At 32.9% G+C, this 16,356-nt stretch overlaps 1 protein-coding gene across 5 annotated transcripts in view; it reads left to right on the plus strand.

Moving 5' to 3' along the window:
* The window catches only part of TPR (translocated promoter region, nuclear basket protein), a 73,169-nt gene that overhangs the window by 21,913 nt on the left and 34,900 nt on the right, over positions 1–16,356 (plus strand). For all 5 annotated transcript variants that reach the window (XM_082472503.1, XM_082472504.1, XM_082472506.1 and 2 more), the window contains exons 9-25: positions 427–507; positions 588–675; positions 1,402–1,542; positions 1,957–2,048; positions 2,476–2,673; positions 4,839–4,946; positions 5,937–6,163; positions 6,826–6,989; positions 7,442–7,575; positions 7,664–7,812; positions 8,837–8,999; positions 10,309–10,443; positions 10,961–11,101; positions 12,070–12,235; positions 13,266–13,432; positions 14,423–14,575; positions 15,007–15,123. In XM_082472503.1, coding sequence (XP_082328629.1) covers positions 427–507; positions 588–675; positions 1,402–1,542; positions 1,957–2,048; positions 2,476–2,673; positions 4,839–4,946; positions 5,937–6,163; positions 6,826–6,989; positions 7,442–7,575; positions 7,664–7,812; positions 8,837–8,999; positions 10,309–10,443; positions 10,961–11,101; positions 12,070–12,235; positions 13,266–13,432; positions 14,423–14,575; positions 15,007–15,123 — 2,424 coding nt within the window. The remainder of the gene's footprint in view (positions 1–426; positions 508–587; positions 676–1,401; positions 1,543–1,956; positions 2,049–2,475; positions 2,674–4,838; positions 4,947–5,936; positions 6,164–6,825; positions 6,990–7,441; positions 7,576–7,663; positions 7,813–8,836; positions 9,000–10,308; positions 10,444–10,960; positions 11,102–12,069; positions 12,236–13,265; positions 13,433–14,422; positions 14,576–15,006; positions 15,124–16,356) is intronic.

Raw genomic sequence — 16,356 nt, forward strand, 5'->3', positions numbered from 1 at the left:
GTTTAAAATGTCTCTTTTACAAAAATATTATAACAGTTAGGAAGCTATTGATTCATAAAATGATTTCATGTTTTGAACCATTCCTGGCACCACAAAATGGCCAGGGCACTTTCATATGATGTAACTAGGCTAAAATTGCTAGAATCAGTTACATACTATATCCAAGGTACTGTCTAAAAATGAGTATGGTTAATTTTAATGACATTTAAATATTGTACTTTAAGATAAAAATATCATTAACATTTTATCCTTAAGATAACTTATCTCTATAATGACAACTGATTTTAATTTTAGTGCTTTAATCTTCATCTCTTTACTTTCAAAACTGAATTTTTTATCTTGGCATTTGATAAGCATTCTAAATTCAGTTCAAATCAGACTGTTGTAATTGGGTTTTTAGTGTTGGCTTTTTTTTTTCCCCCTCAGGCCAAGGAACAGCAGGCCAGTATGGAAGAGAAATTCCACAATGAATTAAATGCTCACATAAAACTCTCTAACCTTTACAAGGTAGGTACCATACCATATGTTGTAGTGTCCTAATGTTGCATTATTGGATGTTGGGTAACTTCTTTAAGATTAAATTTCAGAGTGCTGCTGATGATTCAGAGGCAAAGAGCAATGAACTGACCCGAGCAGTGGATGAATTACACAAACTTTTGAAGGAAGCTGGAGAAGGTAAGACTTTCCAATTATGGGAAGATTATTTTGTATTTAGAGAGAAGGTACTGTTTTCTTTACCCTTCTGTAGATTTTTGGATTTAGAGGTCAGATACCTTATTAGGGACAAAATTGGATGTAGAAGGAAGATCCTTAGGTCAAGAAATTTTAAATTCTATTTTCAGCAAATATTTGAAAATATAAGTAGCTAATATTTTTCCGTTTCTTTCATTTGATAACCTTATATATTCTGATTTGTAATAGGAAATTTTTCTTCCATTTTTGAAGCATTTCCTTTGATAAATACATATAGGTTTATAGTTTCGGTACTCTCTTAATCCATAAATAAGCCTTTTTAAGTTATAATGTATTTTAAAGTCTATGATTTCATATATTCCTGCTTTTTTTTAATGTAAGTTATTTATGTATGATCTTTTCCAGGCATTTCCTATGTTCTAGACATCTAAGATCAGATTAAAACCAAAGAGACACTTAGGGCCACTTTTTTATAATTTGAGTTCCCCTATTTTCCCCTCTTATAAAAGGGCCATCAAAAGGAGAAATAGATTCACTAGGCCAGGACACCTCAGGAATTATACGTACATCAAGAGCTTCCAGTGGGTAATAACTGTCAACCACAGCCTCTGTAGAATTTAATATTGTCTGCTGACTATTCTGTTACATTCTGTAACTCAAAGATTTTAATTATGTGCTTGATTATTCTGTCTCTAAAAATGTTTTTAGCCAATAAAGCAATACAAGATCATCTTCTAGAAGTAGAGGAATCTAAAGATCAAATGGAAAAAGAAATGCTTGAGAAAATAGGGAAATTAGAGAAGGAATTAGAGAATGCAAATGACCTGCTTTCTGCCACAAAACGTAAAGGTATGGATTAATAGATGCTTATTAAAGCTTTGAAATACTAGAACTTCCCTACATAGTCCTCACTTAACTTCACTAATAGTGTTTGTCATGTTGTGATGTAGGAAACTCATTAAGTTATAGCATTACAATTTATTTATTTTTAGTTCAGCATTACTTTATCTGTATCTTTATTGTATTGTCAGGTGTAAGTACCATTTGATCACACATAATTGTGTGTCAATTTCCAGAATAGTTTTAACTATAATTACTGCATGATTTTTAGAATTGTGTTACATGACTACTTGTCATATTTTATAGTCTTCATAGGAACTTATATGTAATGTACAGTAGGTATCACTTTTACTTGTAAGAAATATTAGTGGCTTTACTTTGAAATTTTACAAAAATATACTTGATTTCTGTGTGTTGGCACAGGGGCCATCTTGTCTGAAGAAGAGCTTGCAGCCATGTCTCCTACTGCAGCAGCCGTAGCTAAGATAGTGAAACCTGGCATGAAGCTAACTGAGGTAAAAATGGTATTAAATCTTGTTATTTTCCTTCAGCAAAGGTGTTCACATCTCTCTGACACTTATGCCCCAGAAAAATTATTCTTAAAGTTGCCTAGATTAACGGATCATTTTAGGAAAGGCTTTCTTACTTTTTTTGTTTATTTGTTTGTTTTTAGTTGTGCCTCACGGGCTCCTTAGTTGTGGCATGCAAACTCTTGGTCCCCTGACCAGGGATCGAATCTGGGCCCCCTGTATTGGGAGTGTGGAGTCCTAACCACTGTGCCACCAGGGAAGTCCCCAGGAAAGGCTTTCTTGGTTCCTGGTTCTGTGTAACATACAGTAAACATTTCCATCTTGTGTAATTGCTAATGAATGTTTATAAAGAAGCTAGACAGACTGTATATATCTGTTATGCTTAGATTTGAAATGTCCCCTCTTCTTTCAGCTGTATAATGCTTATGTGGAAACTCAGGATCAGCTGCTTTTGGAGAAACTAGAGAACAAAAGAATTAATAAGTATCTAGATGAAATAGTGAAAGAAGTTGAAGCCAAAGCACCAATTTTGAAACGCCAACGTGAGGAGTATGAACGTGCACAGAAAGCTGTGGCAAGTTTATCTGTTAAGCTTGAACAAGCTATGAAGGTTGGTTCCATTCCTAAACTTTAATTGTAGAAAAAATACATATGAGAAATCATTTACTAGATAGGGTAGTTCTTTCTTAGAATTAAAGAATTTAAGTTAAAAGGCTAACCACTTTTTCAGTGATAGGGAATTATATATTTTAAAACTTGTCATTACATTATTAAACATCTGTAATTGCAAAATGTTTTATCTTTATTCAGCTAACACTGAAAACCTTTAGCATTTTTTAAGACATTTGGGATGATTTCTGTAGGGTTCTCTAGTGGATGATAAATAGCCAGATGTCCCTGGGCTACTCTTCAGATTAAAATAACAATCTCTCTTTGTTAATAGAACCTTTCTAAATTTAGCAATAGTCATTTTTTGTCAGGCAATTCTGATATTCTGTCTAGAAATGATATTGTTTGACTTACCATTGAAAAGAATTCCTTTTTTTAAATATCGTTTCACAGTTTGACAAATCTTTATATACATTATTTTATTACTGTTCCTTTGCATATTAGAAGTACCAAGGAAGCTTGTAAATATTCTTTACCTCTTAAGAGTCCTTTTTAATAGATAATGGTTTAAAAAGAGTATTTATATGCTGATAATGTTGTTTTTAGGATACAACTATTATTAGTGAGAAATCTTCAAGATTTATTAAGCAAGTTTTATTGGGGAAAATCAGTTAAATCAACTTGTATCTAAACTGATAAATTTCTTTTTCCTTTTTTTTTTTTTGAGAGTATAAATATATTGTATAAATTAATTGTATCCTTAATTCAACTTAAACTTTTGTTGCTGTTGTTATTACAATTCAGATATCAGTTTAAATCAGGGTGTATTGTGTCTAATGGTCTCTTTCTCCTGAATCAAATGATGTCTAGCAGTCTTGCCTTGACAGGATATTGGGTTTTTATTGGATTTTAGACACACCCCTGCCCCTTTGATGTGGTTTAAAAAGAGGTCCTTTGGATCTACTTGACTTTCTCACTGTTGAGAGTGAGCATTTTGCCTGGAGCTTATTGTCTGAATCAGGTAGTAAAGTAGAGGGACTTAAAATTCAGATAATAGCAGCTGTTCATTGTGGGAAAAACCTATTTGTTAATTCATCACTAACGTACAGGTACAGTAATAAATACAGACTTTTTTCATAACTGCCAAAGACTTTAAACATAATTTCTGTATGTTTTTCATAGTTGAATCTTCTGTCCATAACATACATTATGTCCAGTCTAGATTCTGTGGTGCTTATTTGTTAGATTCTTAGAGTTTTATAACCAAATTACTTCCTTCCTTGGCATCTTAATTTATCCCAGTTTGAACTCAGTAGATTTGTGTCGTTACCACCTTTCATGAATATTTGCCTGCTTCATTTTGTCAACTGAAATTGGTTTATCCACGTTCCCTGAGGGCACTGTGCTCAAAGGTACTTTAAACACCAGGAAAAATATGAGCCATCTTTCACTCAAATAGTGTGTAAAACATTATTATGTGAAAACAATACATTAAGAAGCAAAGTTTGCATGAATTTGAGATAAAACATAAGGTGTTAAAGATATTTTGTGCTTACATCAAGCTTCTTAAAACTGTGCCCCTAAATCCCTAATGATATTGTGATGCTAAACTTTACAGAGCACTGCAATATGCTGTAATTTCTTTCCTTTTTTTAACAGCCTTGTGACATTGGCTGCTGCTTCTTTAGAATTAATTCCTGATGCATTTTTAATAGAACCAAGTCTTTTATGCATCTTACCCAACATTTTTTACTTTTAACATTTATTTCCAGATAGTATAATAATGATTATCGTTGTAATGCAGTCCTTTGTTTTTGTCTTAGTAACGAAGCTTTTTGAGAGTATTTCTCTGATATCATTTGATAATACACTATGAATTTGCTGTGGCTGTAACATTGTAGTTCACAGTTAACTTGGGAATTCCTCATCATTATCATACAGTGATGAACGTTATAATGAGCAATATTTGAGATATTAAGAAATACATGTATTCATATTTTTAAGAAATTTCTCTTTAGAGGCTAGTATATTATATAGAATATTTTTTATATATAAGTTGATTACTGTGGTATTTGAGCACTGTATATTTTTGTTGTTTGTGTAACTGCTATTTATATAGATCTTAGAAGGAAATACAGAATCTTCATTTGACTTTTCATTTTGAAGGAGATTCAGCGATTGCAGGAGGACACAGATAAAGCCAATAAACATTCATCTGTGCTTGAAAGAGACAATCAAAGAATGGAAGTACAAATAAAAGATCTTTCACAACAGGTAAGAATTTTTTGTTTCTTTTCCTATATTTTTTCCCTGAACTGACTGCCTAGTAGTGTTTGAATCTGTTTGCAGGTATGTAAGATAGAACTAGCACATATGAAATTCTCATCAACTAAGAAAACCACTCTAGCAGGATTGCAGCCTAGTCATTGTTTTCCCGTAGCTGCTCCCCCTTTTCTTTTCTTTACGTGTTTGATAAATTTTCAAATCGAAGGTACTGGTTGTAATAAATGAAGTAACTCAAAGATAAATAAAAGTTTTCTTCCCCCTGCCCAAGTCCCAGAGTTAACAGAATGGTGTTATTCTTTCACGCCTTCTTACACGTACAGATACACAGGAGCTTATGTAAACATATGTAAACATTCTTTGTTTTTACTAAAATAAAATCATGCATTTTGTATATGCATCTATAAATGCATTACCCTACCACTTTTTTTTTTTTAACTGAACAGGTTTGGAAATGTAGGTCTGTTTTGTTCATATATTTTACCCTAATTTTTGTGTGTGGGTATACACACATACACACAAACATAGATCAAAATTTCACATGAATGAAATTAACATCTATTTTCCATGCTCCTCTTCTGCCCCACCACTTAATACATACATAAGCATGCAAGTGCAAGCATACACACACACACACACACACACACACACACACACACAAAATGGGTATATATTTCTGTGTGTTTTATTTGGTCGTTGTTTTAGAAAAATGGAACCATGCTTTTGGAATCTGTTTTTTAAAAAATAGTAGTTTTCATTATGTACGTCCATAGAAATGAAAAATAAATTTTTTCAATTTTCTTTATTTAGGCCTTAATATCTAAAATGATAAGCTTGATGTTTTGTTTTTCAAGATAAATTAATACTAAGTTGACAGTGTTGATAAAGTAACATTGTCATTTGAAAATTTTTACTTTTCTTCTAAACATTTCCAGAATCAAAGCCAATACTATTTGATAACATATTAAAACCCTTTTTTAGATTAGAGTGCTTCTGATGGAACTTGAAGAAGCGAGGGGTAACCATGTAATCCGTGATGAGGAAGTAAGCTCTGCTGATATAAGTAGTTCATCTGAAGTAATATCACAGCACCTAGTATCTTACAGAAACATTGAAGAGCTTCAACAGCAAAATCAACGTCTCTTAGTGGCCCTTCGGGAACTTGGGGAAACCAGAGAAAGAGAAGAACAAGAAGCAACTTCATCCAAGTAAGCAATAGACTACTTTGGTTTATTCAGCAAACATTTATTGAAACCTTTTATGTGCCCCTAACAGTGCTGGATATTGGGAATATAGTGATTTAGGAGAAAAAAAAAACAACTGAGCAACAATACCAAAAAAAAAAAATTCTACTCTCAGGGACCTCAGTTTGTGGATGAGACTGATAATAGATAAGATAGATAATAAGATCAATAAATAGATAATTTTAGTTCAGTGTGATTAGTGCTGTAATAGATAAGCCTATCCGTGGGAGCATAGGGTATGAGACCCAGCCTAGATTTTAGGGAACAGGCCAGGCTTCATGAAGAAGATATTTAAGGAATTACAGTAAAGAATTTTTTTTGAAAAAATGGTTTTGGTACTAGAGGAGGAAGAATGGCTCTGAAAGCAAGAAGACTGGAGTTTGGACTCAGTGGAATTGGTTTAATTTTTGCAAACAAATTTTTCAGATGACGTTGGTGAGTGTCTGTGTCCTATATGGTGGGGGTTTTAAAAGTGATTCTTAAAATAGCAGAAGAAAGAAAGGATAAGAGAGATGAAAATACTGTGCTTAACGATAGGCGATTAAATGCTTAGTCAATTTGCAATAGAAATTATAAGTGCCTCTCAATCTCAGTCCTGTGAAATAGACTGATTTCTTTTCCTGCAGAATAACTGAGATTCACCTCAAACTTGAGAGCGCCCTCGTTGAAGTGGAACAACTCCGTGAATCACGGCGACATCAAATGCAGCTTGTCAATTCCATAGTTCGTCAGCGTGATATGTACCGTATTTTGTTGTCACAGACAACAGGAGTTACCATTCCTTTACAAGGCAGGTTTTTATATGTTATCTTAAAAATTTCCAAGTATTTTTGGGAAATATTTCTGAAATGTATATTAGGGAATGGATTTTGCAATATAACTAGTATCTACTTTAATAGTGATAACTTCAAATTTGACTACCACATATGAGTGATCATAACACATCATCAATTCTAAAATACATTATTTTAGGTAAGAAAAATGCTGATCATTGTTGAAAAATATGCATCTGAGAGGCAATGAATTACAGTGTTTATTCTGGTTATGTTTTAACATTTAATCTGCAAAAATTACCTTTATTTAACTAGAAGTCATAAATAACTTTAATAAGTTGTTTAGTAGGTTCTTTGTTTCATAATTTCTATAATCTTATGATTTCATTTAAATGAGTCGACTTGTTGATTTTTGGTAATGATGTATTTTGTGAAGAAATGTTACATCATTCTTTTTACGTTTCTGAAGCTTCAAGCTTAGATGATAGTTCTCTTGTGTCAACTCCAAAACGTTCAAGTACATCACAGGCTGTTTCCACTCCTACTCCAGTACCTGTAATTGAGTCAGCAGAGGCTATAGAAGCCAAGGCTGCCCTTAAACAGGTAAAGACCCCACCTTTACAGCTTTATCTTGGGTCAGGTTTTTTGAGAATATGGACTATCATCTTCTAATAATTTCTCCAATATTTAGTTGCAGGAAATTTTTGAGAACTACAGAAAAGAAAAGGCAGATAATGAAAAAATGCAGAATGAGCAGCTTGAGAAACTTCAGGAGCAAGTCACAGATTTGCGATCACAAAATACCAAAATTTCTACCCAGCTAGATTTTGCTTCTAAACGGTAAATTTTCTTTTCAAAAATTAAGTCTAAACGGTATACTTAGTTTTCAGTTGAATCAAATCCAAGTGTTAATTTGCGATAGTGTTACTTTTTTTGGTGGATTCTGATCCAGGATGAGATGTACAGGGGTTCATTTTTTGTTTTTGGTTAATGATTATCCTGGATATTGCTAAGGAGTCCAGGTAGTTATTTAGTTAAGTTGAAGTTCATGTAAGGAATGTTGCTATTTTTCCTTCCTGAGATTAAAGAAGATACTGTTTCCATAGGACTTAATTACTTTAAGTAAGGAGGATAAGAGAACTGTGAGCAAATTTCATTCAGCCTTTTCTAGTCTAGGTAGAAGAGAAGCAGGCTCTAGAGAGTTAATTTGGGAAAATTCACTTTCTTGGTCACTTACAAAGGAATAATGGTAAATTTCATTCCATAGTTATTACCAGAGCCATTGAATACTTGTTAGTTTATCAAGTTAGGAAAAAACTTATTTCTTTGTATACTACATGGTCAAACTGTTTTTGTAAGTATGTGACAAGCAGTTGTCTCTGTACATTCCAACAGTTTGATATCCCAGTAAAAGCACCTTTTTTTTTCCTATGTTGATAGCTCTAGCCAGCCATTTTCTAAGCTTTCAAGCACATAAGAAAATAACATGAAGAATTTTAGAGAGAAAAAAAAGGATTGGCAAAAATCCATCACTAACCATGAGTGAATATCTTAAATTGCATACTGTATTGTGGTGGGTGTCTCGTGTATCAACATTATATGGCATTATTTTGAATATGATTAAAATACTTGTAAATGAGTAAGATTAAAAAATTAATTCAGCATGAAATACTGTGCTTAATTAGAATTTGAATTTGACTGCTAAATGTGGAATTTAGAAAAAAGAATGAAGGTTTTTACATTATTACATAAGCCGCTGTTTTCATATTATTAATCATGTAAAATTAAGTTCTTGTGAAAATCAAGGAACTAAGCTAGGATATAGTACTATAGTTGCTTATGGAATTTTTTTTTTTCATATAAGTTATGAAATGCTACAAGATAATGTTGAAGGATATCGTCGAGAAATAACATCCCTGCATGAGAGAAATCAGAAACTCACTGCAGCAACTCAAAAGCAGGAACAGATCATCAACACAATGACACAAGATTTGAGAGGAGCTAATGAAAAGCTAGCTGTTGCAGAAGTGAGACCTATTTCCGGCATCTCACTTGCGTTATAAGTTGCATTTGACACTTGTTTTTTAATTATTACTTTGCTTTTACTGGTTGGTGTAATGTAGATACTTGAGGTTTGTGAATTACATGTCCTTATCAAATAGTTTCCAGGCATCCACTTGTCCATCAGATCAGTTGGGTGATTGTTTCTAATAAAACTGGAGAGGGAAAGAAGTTTGTTTGTCTGGACTAAGATTGTCTTACAGATTTTCCATTTCAAAATAAATTTGTAAGTCACTGTTGCTCTAGTTACAACAAAGGCAGTGGGTGAATATTTTATCCATTCTTATTTCTAATAAAGGACAATATAAAAATTTCAGTAGCATTGAATTATATTTCTGAATTTCAATGAATGAAATATAATTGATGAAATGAATGATGAATATAAATGTCAATCAGAAATTGACAGTACTGTCAACTAAATTCTAAATTCTTTGAAGATAAATTTTCATACAATGTTTTACTTTTTATAAAGTTGTCTCTCACAGCATTTTAATCATTACTTATGAACCTAGGTACAGTTGTCCCCCATATTTGGCCTATCAAGAAACAGACTCAGAAGCTAAGTAGTTTGCCTGTTTTGGGGCCATCATGAGAGATGGGTTGGTTGGGACTTAAAAACCTAGCTTTTCTAATTCTGTTGGCTATATTCTTTCATTTTTGTCTTGTACCCACTCCTTTGTGGAGACTAGACAGCAGCACTTTTTCAAACTGATGGAGTAAGCTTTATGATTGATAGTTTTTGACTCATCCTGAAAATATGAATATTTGAGGATATTGATTTTCAGCGAACCCTCCTATATCCCCTGAAACTCAGAGTGTACTCTTTATGGGGAAAAAAAGTTTAAATAGATCAGTCAGCACTTTCAAACAGATACTTAGAAACCAAGCTTAGATTCCAAAACTTGCATAATTTAATAGTATGCAGGTATGACTATAGCACAATTTTTCAGTTTTGCCTCTTACGCTCTGGCATTTTAGATTTTTTTATTGTTTGTTTTAAAGTCTGATTTGTTAGAGCAAAGATAGTGTAAGTATTTGTGGTAATTGCAAGATTTTTTTCCTTTGATCCATTAGTATTTCCAATATTTGCTTCATATTTCAATACGTGAAACTAAGAGTTGTATTTCCTTATATAGTGAAGAGATGTAGTCTCTACTGTTAGTTTCTAACATTAAGAAATATGTAGTAATGAAGAATCATTTTAATTTTATAACTGTTATTACATTTGACACATTGTTTTTCAACATTTTTTCTTTAACTTGTATTTGCCTCAAGGTAAGAGCAGAAAATTTGAAAAAGGAAAAGGAAATGCTTAAACTTTCAGAAGTTCGTCTTTCTCAGCAAAGAGAATCTTTGTTGGCTGAACAAAGAGGGCAAAACTTGCTGCTAACTAATCTGCAAACAATTCAGGTAACCAAATAAAAAAGGACATGTAGAAAAATTAAGTTAAATTTGAACAATTTTGACATTGTATTTTCTCAGGTTTCTTAATGAGAAAATTCACGTCATTTTCGTCATGCATTATGATCATTGAATTTGAAGTTTATTAAGACGTCAGTATTCTAAATAAAACATTTAAAGAGAACTGACTGAAGCCATGCAATTGGCAGTTTTAATCCTCAGGTCTATATTTATAGAGTTCTGTACAGTTTAATTGTTTACAAGATTAAATCTTTGGTTTATATTCTTTAAAACTTCAAGAAATCTGAATGGCCATTGGTAATATGGTTTTTATTTTCCCTAATAAATAGATGTTTTAGTATGGAAAATGTCGAAATACCTTCTTGGTAAATGTTTTAGATCTTAACCTCTTCATGTAGAAATGAGTTGTATTCCCATAATTTTCTATTGCGTTTGGTTTTTTTTTTTTTTTGGTGGGGGTGTTTACTTTTTTCTTAAGTATAACCAAAATCTTTTTTTACCTTAGGGAATATTGGAACGATCTGAAACAGAAACCAAACAAAGGCTTAGTAGCCAGATAGAAAAACTGGAACATGAGATAGCCCATCTAAAGAAGAAGTTGGAAAATGAGGTGGAACTAAGGCATACACTTACTAGAAATCTAGATGTGAGTCTGTGTTCTGAATTTCTATAGAATGTTTATGTTTAAAAATTAAGCTGGTGTGTAGATAAGTTGTCATCTCATGTTGAAGCATAGTTTTGAAGAGATCTCTTAACAGACTCTTAAGTTTTTCTTGCCTTTTTGTATGCCTAGTAATTTTTGATTGGGTTTTATCCTATTGGGTGCTGGATATTTCTGTATTTCTATAAATCTTGAGCTTTGTTCTGGAATGCAGTAAAGTTCATTGAAAGTAGTTTGATTCTATTGAATATATTTTTTACGATTTATTAGGCAGGCCCAAAGCAGTGCTCAGTTTAGAACTAATTATTCACTGCTACCAAGGCAGTATCTTCCTGACTACTAGTCCCAGTGTCCAGTGAATTAAGAGCTTTTTCAGTCAGGCTGCTGGAAACAGGCATTATTTATTCCTAATATCTGTCTCTGAGCACCAGAGAGTCTTCATTCCACTCTCTTTGGGTGATTCTTTACCCTGTCTAGGGTAATTTCATAGGCATGCACTGATCACAGTTTTGCTGAATATTCAAGAGGGATCCTGTGCAAATCACAGTACTCTGTGCAGCTCTCTTCTCTCTGATAGTCTGTCTTATGAACTCAAACTAGCCGCCTTCTACTCTCAGTTCTATGTTCTCAATTCAGGAATCCTGTGGGCCTCATTTCCCTTTCCCTATGCCTTAGCCTGGACACTCTTAAATCAATAAGCTGGGAAATTGTAGGGTTCACCTCTTTTGTTTCCTGACTCAGGTATCACAGTTGTTTTAATGTGTTTTGTCTGGGGTTTTTTGGTTGGTGTTTGTTGTTTTGATTTTGGTTGTTTCAGATGGGGAGGTAAATCTCATCTCTGTTACCCTGTTTTAGCCAGAGTTTTAAAGTTCTGTAAAAAGATAACTTGAACCTCTAGTTACTTAAGAACTTAAAGGTAAGTGTTTGTAGGGTTAATGTATTTTTTCTTATAGGTTCAACTTTTAGATACAAAGAGACAGCTGGATACTGAGACTAATCTTCATCTTAACACAAAAGAACTGTTAAAAAATGCTCAAAAGGAAATTGCTACATTGAAACAGCACCTCAGTAATGTGGAAGTCCAGCTTGCTTCTCAGTCCTCACAGAGAACTGGTAAAGGTAAATAATTAAGTAGGCTGATAAAAAGTACCTCTTTAGGTTTATAACATATCCTGTAGATAAATAGCCTATTCTTTGTGGATACTAGCAAAAGATTTAAAAAACAAAAAACCTTTACTATTCATATAGTAAAGCTCAGTTTTCCACTTAAATTAATAAATTTGCAAACTTGGAAGATTCAGAATAGTTGTACATATGGCAGCTGACCAAGATATGCTCTTAGTTTTCCAATTATTGAAACCATTTTACTGATACTTTAAGAATGTTTCTCTTGTGGAGGGTTAATATTTGAATTTTTAACTCTCCCTTTCGAGATGAGGTTACTTGTTGAATTTGTAATGACATGGCTCACTTACAGAAATAATTGATTGGCTTGGTCTCTTTTAGAGCAATATTTCTAATCTTTGGTCATTGATAGCCGCAGGTAAAAAATTTGTCTCATTAGGTTTTGCTTCTCTTTGTCAATACATTATTTCAAATGCAAAGCCATTGTGTCCAGATAATCTTTCTACGTGGTTTTATTTCTTAATAGAAGAGAAATTTAAAACATAAGTATATATGTGTATATGTGATATATATAATATATATATAATTATCCAATACTTCTTTCTTGTTATCATATGATATGAAAACATTCTTTCTAATCTGCAATTTCTTCCTTTTCCATGAATTTTAGAATGAAAATTGTGCTAAATGATTAAGGTGTAGTGTTTTGGAATAAACAACGTTTAAATAACTTAAGAATGGTAATTTCTGCAAGTAGCTGTCTCAGTTTAGTGGAAATATTTTGTATTCTCTTTTTAAGTATCTTTTTTTTTTTAAATATTTGTAACAGCGGAATTCTTTTGAAGAAATAACATACTGACAGTAACCTGTTTTTATTTTGGTATTCAGTATGGGTTGAAATATACTTTCTAGATAGTTAATTACTTATTTCAGCCTTAATCCTAACTTCACAGTCAGGATTGATAACAGTCATCTCTAATATCTTTTAAAATGTTAATTTTAAGAAAGCTGTTAAATCTTTTAGGTCAGCCTAGCAACAAAGAAGATGTGGATGACCTTCTGAGTCAGCTAAGGCAGGCAGAAGAGCAGGTGAATGACTTGAAGGAAAGACTCAGAACAAGCACTAATAATGTGGAACAGTATCGTGCAATGGTTACCAGTTTGGAAGAGTCCCTCAACAAGGAAAAACAGGTATATACAATTTTGAAATCAGTTTGCATGCACTTATTAACTTTTTTTTTAAAGTTAGGTTGTTGCTATGTGTAAGGCACTGTGTAAAAGTATGGATTCGACTGACATCATTGCACTTACCTCTTAAGAGTGCTTGAGTCTAATAAGCCAAATAAAACAAACAAAAAGATCACACAAAATTTGTGAAACATGGAAAGTGTATTGCTGTAGAAAAGGTATAGATGAGATGTTGGTGTGAGTGGGAGGTAGGTGAGATTATTTGTCTTTTGAGTATGCATAACTTCACAGGAGAGAAGGCATTTGTGTCCAGCCTTGAAAGAAAGCATCATTTGGAGAGTTAAAGGTAGGAAGTTATTCCACGTAGAAGGCACCATCAGCCAAGATAAAAAGGCTAGTTAGTGTATTGCGTTTATGAAGTGAAATAGTGAGGAATATAATTATAAACGTAGTCAAGAGCCAAATGTGAAAGGTTTTCAAGTCATACTAAATTATATGTTGTAAGATTACTGAGGCATTGATTTTTTCCCAACATGTCATAACCAGAATGTGCTTTAATTAGAAAGATTAATGTAATAGATTGGAGGGTATGAAGTTTGTTTTGGAGGCTATAGCAATAGACTAGGGCCACAGTTTTAAAAGATCCTTTCGTGGCTGGCATCATGGAAATCAAAATATGTGGGGAGGAAAACCCCTTTCAGTGGTAGAATGGACAGATTTGGCAAGTGGATATGAAGATTGAGGGGAAAATGAAAATTGGAAATTTCACTTCAAAAGAGAAAAATGACCAGTAAACAGGTAGAGAGGTAAATTATGCATAGTTTTAAGTGATGTTTTTGAACTCTTTAATCAGAATTTGATGGATTTTTTAAAAAAATACGAGGCAAACATTAACTTTAGTATTTTTAAAATTTAGTTTAGATTTGGGGAAAGTAACTGTATAATTTTAAATGTGTATATTCTTTGTATCCTACTGTTTGGTTGATGGTGAAGGTGACAGAAGAAGTACATAAGAATATTGAAGTTCGCTTAAAAGAGTCCGCTGAGTTTCAGACACAGCTGGAAAAGAAGTTAATGGAAGTAGAGAAGGAAAAACAGGAACTTCAGGATGACAAGAGAAAAGCCATAGAGAGCATGGAACAACAGGTAAATTAAGTTATTACCGTATCAATCACTTTTCTATGGTAAGAATTTAAATTCTTTTAACCAGCTCATTAGTTACTATTCAGTTCATCTCAACAGATATTGAATGAACACATACCCAACAATTTTAGTTTTATGTTTTACTCTACTCTGTACATCTGTATATGTTTCCTTTTGGATATTTAAGACTACTTTATGGTACTAGGTATCAGTGCTGCTTTTTAGAAGCCTCTGCCTAAAAATTGACTTTTGCACATAGTAATATGGGGTCAACATAGACCTGCAAAATTTGTCCAGTAGATTATATCAGGTTATGACTATTTTAAATTTAGTAAGAAGTCTTTGGGCTACTTGTATTTTGAAAAATCTATCTTCAGTATTTTTAAAGTATGTTTGCAATTAACTCTGGTTTTAATCTTGTTCTTCTGATTTAGTTATCTGAGTTAAAGAAAACACTCAATAGTGTTCAGAGTGAAGTACAAGAAGCTCTTCAGAGAGCAAGCACAGCTTTGACTAATGAACAGCAAGCCAGACGGGACTGTCAGGAACAAGTAAGTGTCACTCTTAGAGCCAGTTATTGAGAAGTGAGCTTTGATCTTAGGGAACAGTTCTTGGAGTATATTAATGCATTTTGGGGATTGGTGAATCTTAAAAAAATGCAGGTTATTTCCACTCTTGTGGAACTTGGAATAACATCAGTTGAAAAGTATAGATGAAGGCTAAAAGTAAACACAGGTTTCCCCTGCTGTCCAAAAGTAGAAAGTTCCTATGAAGCCGTGTGTAAACTGAAATGGCATAAAGTGAAGAAACAATTATCTTAGGACACATCTTGCTAATGGAAGCACAAAATAAATTGAGATAAAGCACAGGTGCTCACAGACACAGTTCAAAGCTATGACAGCTTGATGTTGAGATGCTGAGTGTAGTTCTCAGGGAGGGAGCTTGGCGGTGCCTCTCTTGCTATTCGGGGTGTGCACAGCCTCTATCATGGCTCCTGCAAAACAAACTCTGAACACTGTTTTCATTTTTCTCCTTTTTTGTAAAAGCAAAAATGCTCTTTGGATTTCTTTTGGTTAGCAAAAACAGATGCTAATGTAGGTTTTTCATAAAAGCAAAGTGGCATAAAGCAAACTTTCAACAAGTAGGAGATACCTGTAGAGCAATATCCATTAACAAAACAATGCTGATAAATGGGAAAAATATAGAAAAATAGGAGTCGGAGATTAAATGTGTACTTGCTTTCATTTGAAAACATTCTTTCACTATTATAGTCCTTCACTAATTATGGTTGTAAAGCTGTACTACAGACAAGATAGAGATACTTTTCTCAACAAAACAATTTTAATACCTTTTTAATGCATTACTGAGCTTACACAGATTTCTATACACCACTGTTTATAAGCTTTAAAAGTACAAAACCACATTATTTAAGTATGCATACAACATGCACACACATATATGTGATACTGCTTTTTATAATTTTTTATGAACAAGAAATGGTAAAACAATTCAGGAAAATGGGGATTATTGAAATGGTGGAATGGGAAAGAAAGACATGTAAGGATATTGGAAACATTCTCATTTTTATGTTTGGTGGTATATTAATAGCTATTCATTGGGTTACTATTGTTTATTGGTTACATAGTGCTTATATACATAACATGTATATATATCAGGATTACTTTAAAAATGGAATACAGGGGAAAGTGCTTCAAATTGAAGGTAAATTAGACAAAAATGAATTGTCTTTGGCTTATTGCCAAACAGCATAACATTGGAAATTA

The sequence above is a fragment of the Balaenoptera physalus genome (assembly GCF_965194825.1).
Source record: "Balaenoptera physalus genome assembly, chromosome: 1".
NCBI lineage: Eukaryota > Metazoa > Chordata > Mammalia > Artiodactyla > Balaenopteridae > Balaenoptera > Balaenoptera physalus.